The sequence below is a fragment of the Crinia signifera genome, chromosome 2, assembly GCF_055691185.1.
Source record: "Crinia signifera chromosome 2, ASM5569118v1, whole genome shotgun sequence".
NCBI lineage: Eukaryota > Metazoa > Chordata > Amphibia > Anura > Myobatrachidae > Crinia > Crinia signifera.
This window is the reverse complement of record NC_139218.1, coordinates 167,267,743-167,292,283: the sequence shown is the minus strand read 5'-3', so window position 1 is coordinate 167,292,283 and position 24,541 is coordinate 167,267,743. Positions and strand designations below refer to the sequence as shown.

The following is a 24,541-nucleotide window of genomic DNA, read 5'->3' as shown; positions in this document are numbered from 1 at the left end:
TCGGAGGAATAACCTGAAACTGAGGGGGGTCCCCGAGAACGTCTCCAACAGCAGCCTCCATGACTTCGCCTTGGACGTCTTCAAGAAACTTCTCCCCTCGGCGACCAGTTCAGACCTTGTCCTAGATCGAATCCACAGAGTGCCTAAACCTTGGGGCGCTCCGGAAGAGGCCCCCAGGGACGTCCTGATGCGGGTCCACTATTATCATATTAAAGAGGCCCTGCTGAAGGCTGCCAGACCGTCATCTGACACAGCTGGGGCGTTAGGATCTTTACAACTGTTCGGGGACCTCTCAAGAGCCACCCTAACCAAGAGACGGTCCTTTCACCCAGTAACAAGCGTCCTCAGGAAGGCCAACATTCAGTATAGATGGGGATTACCTACCAAACTGATCGTTTCCAGGGATGGCTCTACAGTTGTCCTATCTGAGGCTGAAGCGGGGTTGAAGCTACTTCGCAAGTGGAACTTGGAAGCCCCCTCCTCACCCCCCCCCCCCTCTGGAAGCCGACTTCAGCAGGACTGGTCGGTAGTTGAGAGGTGAGGGAACTGAGGCTCTTTGTTTGAGGTTTGTCTGGTCCTATAACTTGTGCCCGTTCCCCATGCACGGGCCTTATTCTCAGGACTATTGTTGTTCCTTATTATTACTTATTCTCATAACTGTAGTATGCTCAATTCGAGTTATGTTCTCCAAGAATCCTTAAAGTTTAATGTTTTTTTTTCTCTTTTTAGTGAACAACTTTATAATACGTATATCTGTCTTTATATGTCCTCCTTTCCTTGGAAACGGGGACTGTACCTGCTCAAATATGTACTCTTCTTGATACAGTTGTTTAAAGCCTAATACTCTTGCGTTGACACCGTGGGGTGAGTTGCCACCACCACCACCACCCCCCCCCCTGTAGATATGTCTGGTGGGGCGCCTTGTTTCTGGCGTCTCACGCCGACTCTTCATAGAGCCGTTAAGTTTTGTCTATGTGTTCCCCGTTCGTCTGCCTCATGTTTTCTCCTCCCTCCCCTCCCCCTCGCCGTTACCCTAGGTCCAAGGCTGTGTGTTGAACCACTATCTACCCTCCGGGCTGCGACATGGTGAACCTTATATCCCTAAATGCTAAGGGGCTGAATTCCCCTCAGAAACGGAGGTTGGCCTTATCATCCTTTTTTAAGATGAAAGCTGATATTGTCGCTCTGCAGGAAACCCATTTTATTAAATCAGCTCCACCCAAGTTCTTCGACAATAGATTTCCCCAATGTTACATGGCGAATGGTCCTTCAAAGAAAGCAGGGGTGGCTATTCTGGTCTCCTCCACGAGTTCCCTTACTGTCGAGTCCCAGGTTGTAGACCCGGAGGGTAGATATTTGGTGTTGATTGGTAAGCTGGAAGACATTGAGGTGACGCTAGTGTCTTGTTACGCCCCCAACACGGGACAACTTAAGTTTTGTAGGAAACTGTGTGCTGTAATCAACCAACATGCCAAGGGAGCAGTCATCATCTTGGGGGATTTCAATATGGTGCTTGATGACACAATTGATAGATCAAAGCCTACGGGGTATCTGGCCCGGTCTTGCCCACACTCTTCCCAATCTTCAGGGTTCCGTCAACTGCTGGGTGAATATGGTCTGTTTGATGCCTGGAGAGCTAGGAACTCTTCAGTGAGAGACTTTACTTTTTACTCTAACCCCCACCACTCCTACTCTAGGATAGACTTAGCCCTAGTAGATAAGTGGACCCTGAGGTCTATCACTAAAGCACGCATCCTGCCAATGACATGGTCCGACCACTCCCCTCTACTAATCAAATATGACACAAGCTCCCATAAAACTCCCCCAAGCCCTTGGCGACTAGGCACACACACCTTATCTAACCAAGAAGCCTGCAACGCTATTAAGAATTCCCTACTAACTTATATTGCAACTAACACCCCGGAAGAGACCAATATCTTTAACCACTGGTGCACGCTAAAGGCGGTAATTAGGGGGTCAGCTATCCAAATTGCTTCCAAGCTCAAACGTGCCCAAACTGCAGAGGCTAGACACTTTGTAGAGGAGGTGACTAAATTAGAAGCTGAACATAAGTCAAACCCGAAAGACACAACGACCCTAAATTCCCTTCTTAAAGCTAGGGATAAACTGAATGCACTTTCCCTTAGGTCAATATCCAGAAACTTATTCAAGCTAAACCAGAGATTCTATGTCTTAGGTAATAAGGCAGGCCGTCTCCTGGCTAGGAAACTCAGAGGTCGGCAGGCCAAAGCTAGGATACATAATGTATACAATAAGTCAGGCCTAAAAATTTCCGACCCCTTTGAGATAGCCAACACATTTGCAGATTACTATTCGGAGCTTTATAATCTGAAATTGGACACTGAAACCCCCCAGCCCACCGCTTCTGGGATTGATGGGTTTTTAGCAGACATTTCCCTCCCGTGCTTGGAGCCCGAAGTGGCGGAAGCCCTGTGTTCTCCTTGGAGCTTAGCAGAGGTAGAGGCGGCCATTGACTCTCTGCCAAGTGATAAAGCTCCGGGCCCGGACGGTTACCCATCTAACATTTATAAACACTTTAAATCAATCATAGCACCCATCCTCCTTAATGTGTTTAATAACGCGTCGGAAACGGGTAAATTCCCTACAGAAATGATGGAAGCGCGGATTGTCACCATCCCCAAACCCGGCAAACCTCCTACAGCAACGCAAAACTTTAGACCAATAGCCCTCTTAAATACAGATCTTAAATTATATGCCAAAATGATAACTAATAGACTAGGCCCCCTCTTACCATCGCTTATAGCCATAGACCAGGTAGGCTTTGTACCTGGTAGACAGGCTCCAGACAATACCCGCAGGGTATTCAATATAGTGGAGTCCTGTGAGTTCAAAAAATCCCCTTTGCTGATCTTGTCTCTCGACGCCGAAAAAGCGTTCGACAGATTGCACTGGGGATATCTTAGATCCGTATTGATCAAATTTGGACTCTGTGGCAGATTTCTGGATTCGATATTCGCACTCTACTCTTCTCCCTCCGCTAGAGTATTTGCTAATGGTTGCCTATCCAATCTGTTCAATATAACAAATGGCACCAGACAAGGGTGTCCTCTATCCCCAATTATCTTCGCCCTAGCTATGGAGCCTCTGGCAGAGAAAATTAGAAGTTCCTCCCAAATTCAGGGCTTAGCCTTGGGGGGGATAAATCATAAAATAAGCCTATTTGCAGATGATGTTTTATTGTGCCTGTTTAATCCAGAAATCTCACTGCCCAAATTGCACAAAGTCCTGTCCTCATACTCTAGTGTTTCATACTACAAGCTGAACACCACTAAAACGGAAGCTTTCCCTATTAACATTCCCCTTGAGAGGGCTAGACGGTTAAAAGACCAGTACCGCTATGCCTGGCAACCAACCTCAATTAAATATCTGGGAGTCCAAATAGCTAGAACACCTGACATTTTTTTATGTAAATACAAGCCCTTGCTGAGGGCGTTTGAGAAATTGATAGGGGACTGGGCCCTTCATGAAGTCTCATGGCTAGGTCGCATCGCAGCCTCCAAGATGGTGCTGTTGCCGAAGATACTGTATTTATTTAGGGCCATACCCAGAGCCCCCCCCTAAGTCAATATTTCTGGAATTCAACAAGTTATTTGCCCGGTATATCTGGAAGGGTTCCAGACCCCGTATAGCGAAGCAAGTTCTTATCCTTCCCAAACACCTTGGTGGGGTGGCCCTCCCAGAGCTTAGGCACTACTTCTCCGCATGTTTGCTAAACCAAGCAAGAGACTGGTTCGCAACGGGACAGGTGAAGCCTTGGGTGGCCATAGAGCAGTCCTTCTTGTCCGGAATTCTTCTGTCAGACCTATTCTGGCTACCTAAGGGGAAGACCCCGCCGTGGTTGGGGCCTGGTGCCGCTATTAGAGACACCTTGTCAATCTGGCATGAATCAATAGCTAGCAAGGGGGAAGCCTCCCTACCCAGCCCAAATCTTACTATTTCAACCATAGGATCTCTTATCCCTAACCTGAAACTAGATAATTGGGTAGCCAACGGCTTGTCTACGCTAAGGGATATTTGCCCATCTGGGATTCTCTTGTCCTTCACTGAGATTGAGGAGAAGTTCGGCGTACCGCGCCAGGACTTCTACAAATACCTGCAGATAAGACATTGGCTATCCTCATGTGGGGGGGGGGGGGGCTAAAATCTCCCTATCATTCCCGAAAAGACTGATAGGAACCTTGACCTCGCCTAACCACCGAGGGGGCATCACCAGATGGTACACCGAACTAACCTACACATTACGACCAGATAAACTTGCATCCCAAATTAGATGGGAGAAGGACTTGGGTAGAACCCTTACAAGAGAGAACTGGGAAGATATTATTAAATCCTGTTTCAAGGTCTCTAAGTGCCTTAGCCATGCGGAAATGTTCTACAAACTATGCAATACGGCCTACCTCACACCACAACGTTTACAAATAATCCAGCCTTCGGCCTCCAATCTCTGCTGGAGGGGCTGTGGATGTGTCGGCTCTATTCTACATGTCTTCTGGGATTGCCCAAAACTAAGACCACTGTGGGAGGAAATATTTGTTCTATTGAGAGAAATTGTCGGTATACACCTCCCCAGAGACCCACTAGTGGCCTTGTTCCATTTCTCCCCATCCATCCCAAAACATGACAACTATTTGATAGGTCAGGTACTTATAGCTACTAAGGCCGCCATAGGCCAACACTGGAAGTCCCCAGTTATCCCCGACATACAACACATTCTAGGCAAGATCCACAAACACTATCTATTTGAAACCATTGACTGCAAATACTCCCCATCAGCCAACTCGATTCACCTTAAGTGGTTCAAGTGGTGCATCTACAGGGAGAAGAACAACCTCTCGCTCGGCGTCTCATTTCAGGATGACCCTGCTCAGCTGTTATCCGCCTAACACAACAAGTTAGCTATTGAAATAAAGCCGCAGCCCTTCCCCCACACCCACCATATCCTGATCCCTTGTCCGTTCCTCTTTGTGTCTGTCCTGCGTGTACTGTTATGTTATTTTCTTGTCTCCCCCCTTTACTTTTCCTTTCTTATGTATGTGGGTTATTTGGTAGGCCTCTCTGGCTGGCCATATCATAATCCTCCTCACTTGCCATAATTGCCAGTACCTTGCCTATTACACCAGTATTACTTGAATTGTATCTGCAAATGCCTTCTTGCTATTATATGATTACCTAATGTTGCCTTAAATGAGATACGTTCTGTTTGATGCTGTACTGACTCAATAAAAATTATTTGTAAAAAAAAAAAAAAGAAATCCTGCTTTTCCCCAATACAGATAGGAGAACCAGAGAATACCTGACCTCTTTACCTTTTAACACCACTTCCTCTGACATTAAATACTTGGGCATCAGAATCACAGCTAATCTGAATGACTTATATGCTAAAAACTATGCACCTGTTATTGCTAAAATTTCTACATCACTAGACAGCTGGAAGATGCTCCCAATATCTCTATTAGGTAGAGTGGCGGTCATACAAAGCATAATTTTCCCCAAACTTTTTTATCTGATGCAGAAGATTCCCTTACACATATCCAAATCAGACTTGAAGAAACTTAATAAAATAATTCCATGCTTTTTATGGCGGGGCAAAAAACCCAGGATTGCACTCACTAAATTAACAGCTCCAAGGAGAGCAGGGGGAGTGGGCCTACCTGATTTTATGCTGTATAACAAATCAGTCCTATTCCGTTGTGTTGCTGACTGGCTGCTTGGAACTAGTTCCTTTTCGGACATTAAATTAGATGAAGCTATGCTTTACCCTTTCTCACCAAGCGCGCTCTTACACTCTAAGAAGTCAGACATACCACCAACAGTGCTTAACAACCCACTATTCAGAGATATCTACCACTCGTGGATAGCGGTCAACAAATCCCTACATAGGAACCCACATTTATCTAAGCACATACCACTGTGGGGCAACCCAGCTTTCCCACCATCCCTATCCATTTGATTTTTTCTGTCGATGGCATGATTTAGGAATAACAGCTTCTTCCAAGGTGTTTGATCCGGGGGGCACTATACTCTCTTTTGCAGATCTACAATCCAAATACAACTTGCCTCGAGGGCAATTCTTCATGTATCTACAACTACACCACTACCTTTGCTCTCTCTCACCCACACCACATAACCCTCAACTATCCTCGGGGCCTGACTGACTACAAATCCTTTTATCCTCACTCGAAACCCAAAAATATAGAACAAACTCACTTTACTCTATTCTAACTGATTTAGACACATCTAAGAGATGGGACAAGCTCCACAATAGATGGGCTCAAATACTGCCAAACATCCCGTCCTCCCACTCTATTAGTGAGAGATATGAACTGACAATGAAAATCCTAGGATCCGCTTATCTGCAAGAAACCCATTATTTCTCTATACACATGGCATACATCTCCCCAGCCAGATGCGCTCACTTTGCTGAGGGGAATGAAGGTCATTGCCCCAAATGTAAGATGGCTTCAGCCTCCATTCTACACTGTATGTGGGAATGTGGTATTAGTCAAAATTTTTTGGCACAAACTGGTATATTACATTAACCGCACACTCCAGTTAAATGTGACTCTTCACCCAGTTGCATGTTTGTTTGCCAATTTCACTGTTTGGGATCTAAACCGAAGAACGTCACTACTCACCCCAGTGTTAACAACGATTGTGACAGTTGCGAAAAAGGTCATCCTCACACACTGGCTAACAAAATCCTCCCCCACTGTGGAAGAGGTTCAGACTAAAATGTTACAGCTTCTATACTTTGACCGAAAAACCGCAACTATCCGCATCGAAGAAGGCGCTGTGCGTTTTCACAAAAAATGGGGAATTTATATGAATAGTCTTGACCCTGATGTTCAAACCCGAATCCAAAAAATCTTTGAGCAGACCCATTGGTACTCCCTGAATCAACCTCAGAAATAATCTTTCCCTAATAGCGTTATGTACTGCAAGATTGACTACTACTCGTAGAAAATATGATGTTTGACAAACTATGCTAGGACTCTACTGGTCCTCTCCCTCCCCCCCCCCCCTCACCCTCCCCGTCTCTGCTTTCCACCCCCCCTCTTCCCTACGTTCTTTATATGTTCTTTATAAGTTTCTTATATATGTACTGGCTATTGTTGCATTACATGTTGTTATAACTGGACATAGGTTATAAGTACACCAGACAGGAGGCAAAGCTTGACCTCCCCATATGGAATGATACCCGAGCTCGCGACCTGCCAGACCATTCAAGATAGGCCATGTTGGGCTTTATAACATATAGCTCCTTTAAGGTATTTCTTTGGAGATCAATAACACCCTTTAGGTGTGATTCAATGTCATTGCTTCACTCTTTTGAGCGTCTGAACATATCCAGTGAAATGTGTATATTTAGACATAATTCTATGATTGTATTCTCTGTATTTATGTCCAATAGATCTGACTGTTACAGACTTATAAGATACCTGAATGTGGTGCTACATGTTGCTATACTTTATTTGAAAAAACAATAAAAAGTTGTTTAAAAAAAAAAAATAAGGCATCAGCGGGGCTGCCGATGTTACCCTTGAAAAAGACTTAGACAGTTGAAACACGTGTAGGGAGGGGCAGAGCTGGGGAATAAGTTTGATTGTAAATTAATTGAGTCATGTTATAAATATGCAGCAATTGTAGAAAAGAGAGAGAGAGATTGGGCGCAATAAGCCAGTAGCTCTCCACCAAAGGCTAAATAGAAATACAGCACCAGACAGTCACCTCCAGCTGATAACATATAAAAACATTAGATTGATTTCAGTGATATAATATGTTACTGCCAGCCCAGGCAGAAACCGCTTAAAATATATATATCCCATAAGAAATCAATAACCCAACACTGGTTTACTGTCAGTCCAGACAGAGACTTCACACGGGGAATGTAATATATAATTACAAAGGTCACAGAAAAAAAACCGGAAAGTTACTTGCATGAACCAACTGTGAAATTAAATTAAAACAGAGAAAAAACTGTTATCTCCCACACAAAAGGGAGCAGCAAGTAACTATAGTTCAGGGTTGCCGACCCTCCCGGAATTTGCGGGAGTCTCCCGAAAATCGGGTCCCCCTCCCGGCCCCCCGATCGCGGCATTTAAATGCCGCAATCCGCGGGTCTCAGAGGAGGGGGCGGAGCTAAAATGGCACAATCGTGTCATTTTAGGCCCGCCCCCTCCATGGAGATCAGTTTTTTTGGCCATTTGCCGCAATGGGGGTGGGGCTTAATGACGTCACAGTTAAGCCCCTCCCCCAAACTCGTCATGAAAGCTTCTTATGCAAGTCGGCAACCCTGCTATAGTTAGAAAGTGAAACAATGTCATGTTGAACACTGTTGCAAAATTCTTATAACCATCTGATAAGATAGAAAGCTGGGCTCTGTGCCAAAACAGAGCAGGAACTCACAGAAGGCAATATAAGCCACAAATAATAATAAAAAAATATACCAGCATTTATATTCTACATGTAACACCTCTACTGCCGGTCCAGGCAGAGACTTCACACAGGGAATTTACAGTGATCATCCGAAACTCATTTGTTATGAAGCTACTGTGAATCTAAGCGGATACAATAAAAAGTGAAACAATGTTGTATTAAATATTGCTGCAATATCTATAGCCATCCGAGAAGAGATAAAAAGCTGGGCTCTTTGCCAAAAACAGAGCAGTAATATTCAATAAAGGCAATATAGCCAAAAATAAAGAATAAGTACACCAGCATTTATCCTATACGGATAAAACTACAAAGACTGCACAAACAGCCCCAGCTCTGTACCCATTTTTTAAATCCTATTTTTCTTTCACTACCCAATTTCTTTGTCTCACTAAATGGTCATTCATGTTGTAAACTGTATGTCATTTTTAACTTCTTTATTTCACATTGTCTAAGAGTCCCTATGTCCTCTAGTTTCGCACAATAAAAGAAAAACTAGATGGACAAATTTTAACATAAAAAATATTCTAAAATCAAAAAGACATTTCTCCTATACAATAAGGTGTGCGTCCAAATACACAACCCTTTCTCCTCCTCTTTGTCCATATATGTGCAAATAATTGTGCTGCCCTGCGACTAAGCGCACTGTGACCAGTTAGCGGGAAAACTCCATAGGCAAGCTACAGTAAATGACAGTGGCTCCATCTGTAAAAAAAAAATGGCGTGCGGTCCCCCCACCCAGCAATAATCAGCCCCAGGCTCATTGAATTGGTCCTGATTGAAATAATACGGAGGGGAAAAAGCTGAGGTCACCCTGTATTTCTAAACCAGCACCAGGCTCTTGGACCAGTCCTGTTTCCAAAAATTAGGGGACAAAAACGAGTAAGGGTCTCCTGTCATTTGGCAACCAGCACCGGGGCCATTGGTGTCATGCCACAGCCAGGGGACACTTATTATATAAGGTCTTGCGGCCATAACGCACCATTTCCTCTAACTTCGATCACATACCATTTTGGTCCAGAAATGCATGTAGGGCAGGCTTGCTGGGACTTGTAGTTCCACAACATAATTCAATAGTTTATTCTATATTTTACACAGTTACTGCCATCAGCCCTGTGCTCACCACCCTCAAGCACCGGGGACAGCCATGTTATGGCCATGGGACCTTATATAATATGTGACCCCAGGCTATAGCATGACACCACTGGCTGTTTGAGACCTGTACTGGTTGCCAAAATACAGGGCAACCCTACTTGTTTTGTCCCTTGTATTTTTGGGAACCAGAACGGGGAAAAAAGACTGGTGCTGGTTCTAGAAATACAGGGGTACCCCATCCTTTTCTCCCCTGTATTTCTGAAATCAGGTTCAGCTCAATGAGCCTGGGGCTTTTAATTTCTGGGTGGGGGACCGCACGCCGATTTTTTTTATTTATTTATTTTTTCTATTTCTTACACAGGGCAGCAATGCCCTTACTGATCTGACTGATCCGTGCGATGCTGCCACATCGTACATATTTGGCTGCAGGTAAATATGGTAAGCCAAATATGATTCATATCGCCATCAGAAACTACAAATCCAGAGAATACGGCAGTTTAGTAAATTCGCCATATTCTCCAGTCCTGGGTATAACCAGGATTACAGCCAATCCTGGTTATACCCATTCGTACAGTGGCTTGCCTGTAATCGCCAAGTTTAGTAAATTGTCCACAGAATCTTCAAAAAAACTCCCATCTAAGTAATTTTACACCGTAGTTTTGACAAATTTTGTCCCAAACCAACCTTTTTCTGTAATGTCCTCTTCTTCTGCCTCATCTTCTCTTACTGGTGTCACTGCAAATATTAAACCAGACAGACATTAGATACTGTAAGTACAGATGTAGCCGTGCTTTTGCTGCTGAACTGCCACAGCTCTTGGCCATTTGTTGTGCCATATTCGCACCCGCAGCATGGAATTGCCATGCTGTAATATTGCTGCTCAATTAGTTTCTATGAGGCTAAATAGTGAATTACTGTAGGTGCATGTGCATGGCAACAGAATTGTGGCAAAGGCCACAGGAGTCACAAGTGGTGATTAGTGTGGCAAGGAGGAGCGTGGCTACATTTGTTAGTTCAGGTTGAGTATTCCTTATCTAAACTGCTTGGGACCAGAAGCATTTTGGATAACGGATTCTTGCATATTTCTGAATATTTTTACATTTCAATTAGGTATTTTGAGGTATCTTACATGTATGTTGTACAAACACATCAAACACACACAAATATATTTTATTTGTGCATGAAACACGGTTTTAAAACATGAAATAATTTTGTGTACTATATCAAGCACTGAATTTGAATTCCAAGTAATAATTTCCTTGCACATATTTAGTGCCAGTTACCTATCATATCCCCTGAGCTACATGCTGTTCCTTGTCTCTCATGTGCAAGTTAAAGATTCTGTTATCTGTCCCAGAATTGCAGTTGCTGTAATTCCCTGCACTCCAGCTAAGTACTTATCTGCAAGTAATCTATCCCGCAAATACTAGCTTACCAAGTTCATCCTGCAAACTCCAGTGTTATCTGCTTATACAGCTGACTGCAATCACCATCTGCACAGTACCTGGGGAGATCCACTCTCAGTTTGCTGATTCAGTCACTGTTCACTGCTTGTTGGTTCCAAGCTCATACCTGAAGTCTTCCAGTGCTGCACAGTATAATCAGTGTCCAGTGTCTCAGGTACTCAAACCATTTCAGTATTATTCCTGTGTGTATACAGCCTTCTCATTTACTGTTACAGAACGAGCTATCCCTGTGACCTGCAACTGCTAAATCCTTGTCTGCACTATGCTCCCTGACATCTGGTACTGACCTGGCTATCCCTGTGACTAGGGAAGCCAATCCCGGGGCATTTTTTCAATCCCGGGATTGAAAAATGCTCAATCCCGGGATCCCGGGATTGGCTTTCCTAATTAAAAGACTGCCCCACAAACTTACATTTGATGGTTGCTGGGTGGGGGGACGGGTCGTCCATGCCGCTGGCGTGCTGGCTTTGCGCTGGCTGTGGGCGCTTGGGCTGGGCGAGTGGGCACGCTGGCTGGCTGGGTGGGTGCTTGGGCTGGGCGGTCAGGTGCTTGGGCTGGGCGGGTGGGCGCGCTGTCCGGCACGGCATTACAATGCCGGGCGCGTCTTCTGCCTGCGCAGCGTGACCCCTGATCTCACGCTGAGAGGTCACGCTGCACACAGTGCTGCCGGGAGAAGTTGGGCAGCGTCTGAGCGATGCTCAGACGCTGCCCGGCATTAGACTGCGCGCATGCGCAGTCTAATCCCGAAATCCCGGGATTGGAAACTCCAATCCCGGGATTGAAATCCCGGCGTTTTGGGGGCCAAATCCCGGGATCCCGCCGATCCCGATCCCGGGATTGGCCACCCTACCTGTGACCTGCAACTGCTAAATCCTTATCTGCACTACGCTCCCTGATACCTGGTACTGACCTGGTTATTCCTGTGACAAAGAACCTGCTCAATCCTTGTGTACCTCCAGCCATCTGTTATTTGCTACCAACCCGGCTATACTTGTGACCTGCACCTGCTAAACCCTTGTCTGACTACTGCTCCTTCCAGTGTAACCAGCACCTGTACGAGAAGCCTGGGCAGAGGGCCGCGACCGACATGCCAGGTGCCGCAAAAGCCCAAATCCCGCTTGGAGGGGTCACTGGCAGAAAACCCCTGGCACGGTTAGACTCCGCTCCTCTGCTCAGGTACAGTCAAATTCTCACACAGGTAGTGTCCTCCTCTGAGATCCGTGACAGATTGCTTCTGGCCTAATTAAAATGGACACTGCTGGTCAGACCCAGGTGACAGACCTTAATATGTAATTAATAAAGATATGTGAGAGGTCGCAAGCATTCATGTGCATTATTAAGCTGATTGTTTTATCATGGCTTCTCAGTCCCAAAGACTTTTTTCTGACTCGGTTAACCCCTGCATTCCTCCATTCTTTTCCAAAGAATTTGCTGGTAATCTGAAAACAGATGACTCAGTTAAAGGGACCACTCACAATTATTCACAGACCTTCCAGTCACCAGGTATCCAGACTTCTGTGAGACTGAGAGTTTTTTGGCAGATGTTAGAGCAGCTGCAAAAGCTATTAATCAGGATTATTCAGTTTCTACCAGAACTTTTTGAAAAAATGCCTGATTCCATTAAAACCCCAGCACAATGCACTGAATTTAAGGAGTCTGTTGATTCAGGAGCCCTAAAAACTGAGATCTCGTTCTCGGGACAGAAAAGAGAGAGACATCAGAGCTTTCCAAGGCCCAAGTTGTCTGAAGCTGAACGCCAACGGCGCAAGGAATTGCAACTTTGTCCTGATCATTTCATAGAGAACTACTCCCTGCGCAAATCCAGGAATAGGGATAAGTCTCAGAGAAATGGCATCAGTGATAAAACATCTCGAGGATCCTCATCTGTTCCAGTTTGCGCCATTCAGAGTATGGGTGCTGAGGAGAGTGTCCAAAGAGGAATTCAAGTTCAAGATAGGGATCCTGTGACAAAAGCACCCAATTACAGGTTTGGACTTCAAAAAAGAGAGTTTTCAAATCTCTTAAAGTCAGTGGGAAATCTGTTCCTGCAACGTCAGGAGGAATGACCGATGTTTCTATCGATGATTGGTTCCAAGGCCAAAAATCCGATTCTCAAAACCCTGAAAAGGGTGTTAGGTCAATCCAGCCCCAGGAGGGAGTGCTGTCAATCCAGCCCCAGGAGGGAGTGCTGTCAATCCAGCCCCAGGAGGGAGTGCTGTCAATCCAGCCCCAGGAGGGAGTGCTGTCAATCCAGCCCCAGGAGGGAGTGCTGTCAATCCAGCCCCAGGAGGGAGTGCTGTCAATCCAGCCCCAGGAGGGGGTTCTGTCAATCCAGCCCCAGGAGGGGGTTCTGTCAATCCAGCCCCAGGAGGGGGTTCTGTCAATCCAGCCCCAGGAGGGGGTTCTGTCAATCCAGCCCCAGGAGGGGGTTCTGTCAATCCAGCCCCAGGAGGGGGTTCTGTCAATCCAGCCCCAGGAGGGGGTTCTGTCAATCCAGCCCCAGGGGGGGGTTTTCTGTCAATCATGCCCCAAGAGGGGATTCTGGCCATCCAGCCCGAGGAGGGGCCTCAGAGCATCATACCCCAAGATGGATCACTGTGTGGCATGCTCCAAGATGGATCACTGTGTGGCATGCTCCAAGATGGATCACTGTGTGGCATGCCCCAAGATGGATCACTGTGTGGCATGCCCCAAGATGGATCACTGTGTGGCATGCCCCAAGATGGATCACTGTGTGGCATGCCCCAAGATGGATCACTGTGTGGCATGCCCCAAGATGGATCACTGTGTGGCATTACCCAAGATGGATCACTGTGTGGCATTACCCAAGATGGATCACTGTGTGGCATTACCCAAGATGGATCACTGTGTGGCATGCCCCAAGATGGATCACTGTGTGGCATGCCCCAAGATGGATCACTGTGTGGCATGCCCCAAGATGGATCACTGTGTGGCATGCCCCAAGATGGATCACTGTGTGGCATGCCCCAAGATGGATCACTGTGTGGCATGCCCCAAGATGGATCACTGTGTGGCGTGTCCCAAGAAGCATCACAGTGTGCTGTGTCCCAAGAAGGATCACGGTGCGGCATGTCCCAAGAAGGATCACTGTGTGGCGGGCCCCAAGATGGATCACTGTGTGGCATGCTCCAAGATGGATCACAGTGTGCCATGCCCCAGGAGGGGTCACAGTGTGCCATGCCCCAGGAGGGGTCACAGTGTGCCATGCCCCAGGAGAGGTCTCCAGTCCCAGTAGGGGTATCTGGTCTTGTAGACCTAGGAAAGGCATCTGAATTTGTAACTCCAGGAGGGGTGTATGATTTTTTTTCTCCAGGATGGGCAGCTGATCTTCCAATGCCAGGGGAAATGTCTGAGTTGCCAGTTCCAGGAGGAGACTCTTGTGCCTCAGCCCCAGGAGGGGACTCTATTGCCTCCAGTCCTAGTTCAGTTCTGTCTATACAGTCAAGTGGAAACCTTCCAATACTGGGTTCTGAAAAAGAATTAAAGTTTTCTGAAATGAATAATATTCCAGTAGTTGTGGACTCCTCATCTGATTCTCTGCCTAGAAGTTTAGAGGATGGTCAACCATCCGTTTATTTTGATGGAGACCGGTACCAGTTTTACGCATTGGTACGTCAATACCTTGCCGATGTGGATTCAGGATTGCTGACATCGTTTTCTTCTTCCAATGTGGAAAGACCAAGGATCCAATTTTAGAAGATCTCTCAGCTTTTACTGAAGCAGTTCTACAAAGGTTTGCTCCAAAAGCATCAAGATCTGCACCAGGTCCACAGTCTGCTATTTTGAGACTCTGGGCTGCTTCCTTGGTCTCTCTTCATGATGACTCCTCTATGTATTCTGGTTCTTTGGATTCTTCATCCATTTCTGATACTTCTGTCAAAAAGAAAAACATGGTTCTGACACTAGACCAGGGATCTGATTTTGATCCCGTAATGGATGAAGCACCGTTTCCTGGTGGGCCTATATTTCGGAAAGCAGTTTTTGTTGAACCAGAGATTCCATCTCTTCCAAGTAGATCAAGACGTTCTCGAGGGGGGAAGAAGAGTCGTCAAAAGCATTAATTGTAACCAGTCCAAGGGGTGTCCGGAGGCCACCCATTCAGGGGGGTGGGGGGGGGGGTAATGTCACACTCTGTTATATTGTGTGAATACCTGGTACTCTGACATCATCTTGTCAGCTGATCTCAGCAGCCTATCACACGCCTACAACTTGTGACCTGCACCTGCTAAACCCTTGTCTGACTACTGCTCCTTCCAGTGTAACCAGCACCTGTACGAGAAGCCTCGGCAGAGGGCCGCGACCGACGTGCCAGGCGCCGCAAAAGCCCAAAACCCGCTTGGAGGGGTCACTGGCAGAAAACCCCTGGCAGGGTTAGACTCCGTGCCTCTGCTCAAGTACAGTCAAATTCTCACACAGGTAGTGTCCTCCTCTGAGATCCGTGACAAGGCCATTGTAAACACCAAAAGGGTATTACACACTTACTGTAATAATAGCAGCAATTGTGTCTATATCCACAACTGAACTTTTAATATTGTGTACTTTCTATGCAATTTTGCAATTATTATTGTTATTAAAATTATTATTATGTTTTTTTTTATTATTATTATTTATCTTTTTTTATTCTTTCTTATTATCAGTATATATATTCTGTGATTTGTGGCAGAAATATATTGTTTTTATTAAAACCTGTGACTGGTTGTATAACTAAGCGCCCCACATATTCTTTCTACATGAAAATGTTGACTTGGTTACAGTATTTAATGTTTTTTGGTGTCAATGTCAACATCTGATCATGTAAACCCATTGCACTCAGCATATATTACCATTCTTAGTAAGAGACAATATGAATGAAAAAGTATGAAAAAGTAAAAAATAAATGTCCAAAAGCTAATTTCAACCTTTTCATGTGTAAACCATAGTCATGTTGACCTTTTGCTTGGATGGAACTTTTGTCAATGTTGACCATATGCATGTTGATCACATGGTGTCGACCTATTTATCTTTAACCTAGTCATTGTTGACCTACTGTGCCATTCTGATACCAAAGCCAACACCCCACTGACAGTAGACAGCTGTTGCAATGAAAAGCAGCCTTTCTTTAGTGCCTGTGAGTGACGAAGCAGACTGCAGAAAGCATCTTAGTATTACTGAGGGATTGGCGGCTTGTGGTGGTAGACTGTCTTATTGTAATGCTGGTGGCTGTGGGCCCCTTTATTGCAGTGGGCCTCGGATCCACTGCCTGTAGTTCCACCTCTGCAGACTGACACTGTCTAAAGTGGGATGTGACTTATACAGTTCCTCATACTATTCAAAGCAGTGCAGAGTGGGAGGTAGAAATAAAGTTGTAAATGTGTTGTAAATCAGGGAAGACTCATTGGGGTAAACATACTAAGATCGGATGGCTAAGAAAGGACACATTCATACCCATCCAATGTGAAATATGGCCAGCAAACACCACCTACACTTGAGTCTGTAATTGAGATTGTAGTTGATGTTTATTAATTGTAATTTGGTTTCTGGTGTGATGTGATAAAAACCGTTGGGCAGGAAATAGTATGCCATCCCATGGTATGTTGCGAGCAAACATCTTAAACTCACTGCTCATGAACTGTGATAAGTTTCAGAGGTAATCCATGTGTAGCAAAGAGTCCTTTGAGCTTGGTAATATCAGTGGTGTTTGTACGAGTGGGCAAGTGACCAATCTCGAACTACCCTGAGTAAGAGTCTACAAGAACAAGCTACACCTTTCCCCTTTCTCCATACAAAAACATCAGCTGCGGTGATGGACCAGTCTGGAAGGTCTGGGATGTCATGTGGACACAGAGGTTCATGTGGTTGTTGTACATGAAGAACTGTAGATGGGCCATAAACAGAGACCTTTCTCTCCAGGTCCTTGGACATGGTAGGCCAATAGAGCAGTTCCCTGGCCCTGCACTTAGTGACCTCCAGGCTGAGGTGTTCTTAGTGCAATTACTTGGTGTAGTACTTTTGAAAGGGGTAGGAAATAACAAATCTGACCTCTAAAGATGATCCTGTCTGACAAAGATAACTCATCTTGCATTGCAAATATTGGGTGTAAGTCTTGGAGAAGTTTCTTGGAGGACTGACGCCAACCTAGCAACAACCTGGTATAGCTGTTGACACAGAAATCATTCACCAGATATTTTATTTGCAGCTCCTAAATGTGGTCAGAGGACAGGATTTCACAGACATCAAATCATAGTCATCATCAACCTGTAGAGGTGCAGAATGTGTGAGGAATGCTCTGGAGAGGCATTTTTTTTGCCACATTTTTTTGATACTTGACAATATCTAGGTGGTACCTCTGTAATATGAGCGGGATACGGTCATTGGGGCATATCACCCCAGTGTGTACACACCATTAGTCACTAATTTGCATGTGCGAACCCCCTGAACGAACACCTTCTACGAGTTTTCCGCATTTTGCAAAATGATTGGAAGCCGCGGGGGGGGGGGGGGGGCGATTGCTGGGGTCCACCCAGTATTTCATGCCTGCTCAGGACGGGAAGCTGACGTCACATGATGTTAGTGCCCACCCCATGTGTTCCCATGCTGCTTCCTACCTCATTCATGCCCCTGCCCACCCCATGTGTACTCCTGCTCAAACCATGTGTGCCCCTGTCCTGTGCCTGTGTGCCCCTGCTCCGGCTCTCCCCATGTGTGCTCCTGCCTACCTTATGTGTGCCCCTGCCATGTGTATCCAAGTCCATTCGATGTGTGCCTCTATCTGCCCCATGTGTACTGTACTTCTGCTCCTGTCCACCCCATGTGTGCCCCTGCTCTGTTCACTTTCCTATATACTGTACAGTCTGTATATCTTTGGTATCTTCTCCATCCGTGCCTCTGTCACTTCTATCTGTTTATCCCTTCTTCCGTGCCTCTGCTCCCTATGCCACTATCTCTGACCCCTCCTCCATATGTTCCTTTGTCGCTTCTCCTGTACCTCCGCTATCTCCTCATGTGTACCCCTGTCTCCCCTCCCTGCCTCCATGGCTGTTGGCTGCTATTGGATGTGCAGACCAACAGAAGAATCACTGTGTACAGTGCCACACAATTTGAAGCATGCAGGTAAGCACTATTTTCTATTAGTAAAGCATTGGGGTGGGTCAGTTTGGTATTTGCTATGGGATGTGGGGAGGGATATGCTGCTTCTCCTCAGGCAGAATTCCTGCTTGTCATCTACTGAGTCTCACCCACTATCTGGCATAATGTTTAAGTGGCATTACGGTGTGGTGTAATGTGTAAGTGGCATTATGGTGTGTGGCGTACAGTGTAAGTGGTATTACGTTTGTGGTGCAATGTAGAGATGAGCAGTCTGGATTCTCCGGAATCCAAACCACACCGAACATGGCCGGCCTGACGTCCCGCTAGCCACGCTCGCGAGTTTCCGGCTTTGTTCGGAAACCGAAGCGCAGCCAAACGTGGGAATCTGGCATCAGTCACGCTTCCGGAGGGGTTTGTGCAGTGTAGATGGGTTTGTGCTGTGCAGACTGCAGTGGGGTGTGTGGTGTGCTGCACTGCAATCCATTACACCATATGCTACTGTCAGAAGCAGAACAAGTTCTGTGTGTAATTGTTCTGCCTCCACGGTCCACGCAGTGTTATACAAGCCTCGTCCATAAAAAAAAATACAAAATAAAAATAAATGTTGCTGTTCTTTATTTTTGGGGTATACTGCACCCCAATAGTATACACCATAAGTAATACACTGTTTGTGATTGTTCTGCGTCCATGCAGCATTATACAAGCTGCGCATTAAAAATAATGAAAGTAAAAAAATCCAAAGTTTTTCTCTTTCTTATTCATTGTTTGTGTGTACTGCACCCATAGCATACTGTCAGAAGGTCCGTGTGTGATTGTTTGGCCTCCACGCTGCAGAGTTGGACATGCTGCATTCCCCCCCCCCCCCCAAAAAAAAAAAATATATATATATATATATATATATATATATATATATATAATCTTCAGGTGATGGCCTGGCACTCCCCCAGCTGGGTCCAGCTACCCAGGTGCCCTCCGGATTAGATGGGTAGAGAGGTAAATAAGGCGGCACTCAGACGGGTTTTCTTTCAAAGCGTGTATTCAAAAAGGACCAACGTTTCGGGGTCTTTGTCACCCCTTTGTTAAGGGGTGCACCTTGACAAAGGGGTGACAAAGACCCCGAAATGTTGGTCCTTTTTGAATACACGCTTTGAAAGAAAACCCGTCTGAGTGCCACCTTATTATATATATATATATATATATATATATATATATATATATATATAATGGTTTGGGAAAGACCGAACTCGCACTATATCGTGGCAACGGTGGGGTGCCCAACAAAGGGAATATGTACCCACAAATATATCTGTGCTCCCCAATCGGCAGAATGGGGATGTGGGGCACTCGCCACAACACAGCTTGGTGAGAGGTGTGTTGTTGTTACACAAAGTCAATAAATGTCCACAAGTTGATGTCAAATGGTAAAAGAGTTTGAAGACAATTTATTATAGTCCAATCACATGCTCCAACGTTTCGGTCCAATCAGAGGGACCTTTTTCAAGGAGCCTAAAACACAGTACAGAAAAATACATTGGAAAACATTGCCATACAAAATAGCAGAAAAAGTATACACAAAATCCATTACTCACTTCATGTGAAGCAAAAAACAGCATCAGGCGTGCAAACGGGAGTAGGAACCTCTTCCTAGAGGGGACAGCCTGTAACTGGGATCACCCAAGGCCGGCTTTATATAGCAGGCTTTATAGGTCACGTGTGACCACGCTTGGCGCCGTTTATAACGGCGTCAGCGTGGTTTTCCCGCCATTCGCGGCCGGGCCGGAAGTCAGGTACCGGAAGTGACGGGGCTGACACGCAGTTTGGAACGCATAGACCGCTAACACAGCGGCGTGCGTTCCGTACAGCCTGCAAATGAGTACAGGGGCTCGGAGGGTCATAAAGAGCGAGCGCAATTGCGCTAATGTAGAGTATACAAAGAAAACGGGGACTATGATAAATATAAAGCCGGACCTGGGCTAAACATATGCTCAATTGTGGTGGTATAAACCAATATAACATTATCAGATAGTGATCGCTGTGTGAGCTTAAATATTCATATAAAACAATGAACACATTACAATCATTAGAATACTGAGCATAGTTAGGGACTGAAATACGCTAACCAGACCAAAGGGACCAAGTGAATAATCACACAATAGGAATGTACATATATTTGACATGCGTAAAATAGGGATGCACATGCATATATGTATGAATACATGAAAAAATATTTATTTTGAAAAATGAAAAAAGTGAAAAAATATATTAGGAAAATTATTTTTGGTCTATATTTATTTTTATTATTTTTATTTTCATTTTTATACTAATAATTGTTTTTTATGAAAAAATATATCAAAAGAATAAAAAGAATGAAAAAAATGAAAAAATTGAAAAAAAATGATCAAATCCATTAAGGCTCCATAGAGAATATCTGATAATGGAAAAAATGGTGTAAATCATGTGACAACAATTCAGATGGTCCCCAGGGTCAAAGAACGGGCAAAGCAAAAAATGCACACATCATATAACGTTATCTAATAGAGATGACAAAAAATCTGAATCAAAAACAGAATTTTAACGTAGGAAAATATTCATGGGATTATTTTCATTAAGCCCACGAGGGGCAAGTGTCCCCAATTGATAAATCCATCTGCATTCCATTTTCTTCAAAAGGAGTGCACGATCACCCCCTCTAGCAGGTGGGGGGACCCAATCTATTAAACGGCATCTCAAGGTGGCTAATTGGTGGCCTGCGGCAAGAAAGTGGCGTGGGATGGGCAGGTCAGCCTTACCAGTTTGTGTAGCTGATCGGATAGAGTTCCTATGATTAGCCATCCTTTCCCTAAATTTTCGGGTTGTCATCCCGACATAGGCGAGGCCACAGGGGCAGTGTAACAAATATACAACATGGTCCATTAAGCAGTGTAATCTGTGACGAATACGGATAGATTTACCAGAATGTGGATGTGGAAATGAAGTTCCAGGGATAAGACTGTTGCATGTTGTACATCCGGAGCATTTGAAACAACCAGGACGTACAGAGTGGAGCCATGTGGTATTTTTATCCGTATCAGGGCTGATGGTAGGCCGCATCAGGAGTTGCTTTAGATTTGGACCTTTTTTGTATGCCATCATCGGGCTATCGAATTGCTGAAGTTTGAGTGTGGGATCTGTGGCCACAATTTGCCAATTTTTCTTGAGGTGTCGCTGGGTCTGAAATGATGTGTGGTTGTATTTATTCACATAGATGAATCGGGGAATCTTGCTCTCTACGGTGCTGGGAACTGTGCTGTTATTCATGTTAACCCGTGCTTTACTCAGACATCGCTTAAGGGTGGCAGTTGGATAGCCCCTTTGCAGAAATCTCTCAGTCATCTCGGAAATCTGAGACTCAAGTGTCAAGTTGTCAGTGTTGTTTCTGATCACCCTCATGTATTGTGATATTGGTAGGTGCTCTTTGAGAGCTGGAGGGTGCTGACTGGTAGTTAACAACAAGGTGTTGCGATCCGCCTCTTTCCTATACAGACTTGTCTGTATCGCGTTGTTCTTTATAGAAATGTTAATATCGAGAAAGTTGATTGTTTCAGTCGAGATAGCATGGGTTAGACGAATCGGGCACTGTAGTTGATTCAGGGTCACTGTCATTTCCAGGAATGCTTCCAATGTGCCTGACCATAGGAGGAAGATATCGTCTATGAATCTCTTGTAGAAAATGATATCATGCTGGTATTGAGATAGTATATTCTCTTGTTCTCTTGTTCATAATCATACATAAAGAGTCCGGCATACGATGGGGCCAAATTGGACCCCATCGCAGTGCCGGACGTCTGAACGTAGTATTTACGCTGATACATGAAGTGATTACACGTAAGTATAAGACGCGCCATCTCGACCAGGTAGTCAGTAGGAGGATTTTTATCACTTCTGGTATCCAGAGCCTTGTGCAATACAGTTAAACCGCTGTTGTGCGGGATTACTGTATATAGCGAACTCACGTCCATTGTGGCTAAGTAGGTGTTTGGTGGAATATATATATCCTTCAGCTTATCAATAAAATCGGACGTGTCGCGGATGTAGGTTGTGCTGCTGGTAACCAGAGGTTGTAGGTGGTGGTCGATATATATGGCCAAAGGCTGCAGGAGGGACTGTCGCGCCGAAATAATCGGTCGACCCGGAGGGTCTTTAACTGACTTATGAATCTTAGGTAGGGTGTACAGGATTGGGCACACCGGAAACTGAACAGACAAATATTCGTAGATATCTTTCGTAAGCCACTGGGCTGTGAGGCCTTTCTTCAACAACAAATCTACAGTTCTTTTGAATCCTGGGATAGGGTTTTGTTCAACCAGTTGGTATGTGTTGGTATCGGCCAGTTGTCTGGTGATCTCCTGATGATATTGTGTCCAATCCTGTATCACCACCGCTCCTCCTTTGTCCGCAGGGCGGATCACAATTGCGGAATTACTCTTGAGTGCTTTAAGTGCAATACGCTCTTCATGTGACAGGTTATCATATTTCGGAGATTTAGCGGCATGTTGGAGATCGTGTTCCATCAGCCGACTAAAGGTCTTGATACTCGGATTAGTTGAAGGCGGATCATATATAGATGGTAATTTAAATGTAGATCGCTGTGCCGAGTTTGGGCAATCATGAAATTGTTCATGAAGACGAAGCTTCCGACTAAATTTAAATAGAGGCATCCATTGATCTATTTAAATTTAGTCGGAAGCTTCGTCTTCATGAACAATTTCATGATTGCCCAAACTCGGCACAGCGAGTGAAGAAAATGGAATGCAGATGGATTTATCAATTGGGGACACTTGCCCCTCGTGGGCTTAATGAAAATAATCCCATGAATATTTTCCTACGTTAAAATTCTGTTTTTGATTCAGATTTTTTGTCATCTCTATTAGATAACGTTATATGATGTGTGCATTTTTTGCTTTGCCCGTTCTTTGACCCTGGGGACCATCTGAATTGTTGTCACATGATTTACACCATTTTTTACATTATCAGATATTCTCTATGGAGCCTTAATGGATTTGATCATTTTTTTTTTCATTTTTTTTCATTCTTTTTATTCTTTTGATATATTTTTTCATAAAAAAACAATTATTAGTATAAAAATGAAAATAAAAATAATAAAAATAAATATAGACCAAAAATAATTTTCCTAATATATTTTTTCACTTTTTTCATTTTTCAAAATAAATATTTTTTTCATGTATTCATACATATATGCATGTGCATCCCTATTTTACGCATGTCAAATATATGTACATTCCTATTGTGTGATTATTCACTTGGTCCCTTTGGTCTGGTTAGCGTATTTCAGTCCCTAACTATGCTCAGTATTCTAATGATTGTAATGTGTTCATTGTTTTATATGAATATTTAAGCTCACACAGCGATCACTATCTGATAATGTTATATTGGTTTATACCACCACAATTGAGCATATGTTTAGCCCAGGTTCGGCTTTATATTTATCATAGTCCCCGTTTTCTTTGTATACTCTACATTAGCGCAATTGCGCTCGTTCTTTATGACCCTCCGAGCCCCTGTACTCATTTGCAGGCTGTACGGAACGCACGCCGCTGTGTTAGCGGTCTATGCGTTCCAAACTGCGTGTCAGCCCCGTCACTTCCGGTACCTGACTTCCGGTCCGGCCGCGAATGGCGGGAAAACCACGCTGACGCCGTTATAAACGGCGCCAAGCGTGGTCACACGTGACCTATACAGCCTGCTATATAAAGCCGGCCTTGGGTGATCCCAGTTACAGGCTGTCCCCTCTAGGAAGAGGTTCCTACTCCCGTTTGCACGCCTGATGCTGTTTTTTGCTTCACATGAAGTGAGTAATGGATTTTGTGTATACTTTTTCTGCTATTTTGTATGGCAATGTTTTCCAATGTATTTTTCTGTACTGTGTTTTAGGCTCCTTGAAAAAGGTCCCTCTGATTGGACCGAAACGTTGGAGCATGTGATTGGACTATAATAAATTGTCTTCAAACTCTTTTACCATTTGACATCAACTTGTGGACATTTATTGACTTTGTGTAACAACAACACACCTCTCACCAAGCTGTGTTGTGGCGAGTGCCCCACATCCCCATTCTGCCGATTGGGGAGCACAGATTATATATATATATATATATATATATATATATATATATATATATATATAATGTAGTGAAGAAATATGAAGCAGCACGCCAGGTCTTTAGTGAAATAAAGGTGATTCTTTATTCAAGCATCATTCTACGTTTCGGTCTGTTGCCAGACTGTCATCAGGAATGACATACACAAGAATACAGGTTGCATTTATAGTTACAGGCAAACAGTGAAAAAAACGTGCAAACACCTGCCCCCCCAGTGCTTCTGTGATGTCATCAGTGTTGGACTGGTCCATTTCTGTGACCAAA

At 44.6% G+C, this 24,541-nt stretch overlaps 1 protein-coding gene across 4 annotated transcripts in view; it reads right to left on the bottom strand.

The window, feature by feature from the left end:
• TNNT2 (troponin T2, cardiac type) overlaps positions 1 to 24,541 on the bottom strand; it is a 283,358-nt gene that overhangs the window by 131,837 nt on the left and 126,980 nt on the right. For all 4 annotated transcript variants that reach the window (XM_083173182.1, XM_083173185.1, XM_083173181.1 and 1 more), the window contains one exon: positions 10,255 to 10,305. In XM_083173182.1, the coding sequence (XP_083029308.1) occupies positions 10,255 to 10,305 (51 nt within the window). The remainder of the gene's footprint in view (positions 1 to 10,254; positions 10,306 to 24,541) is intronic.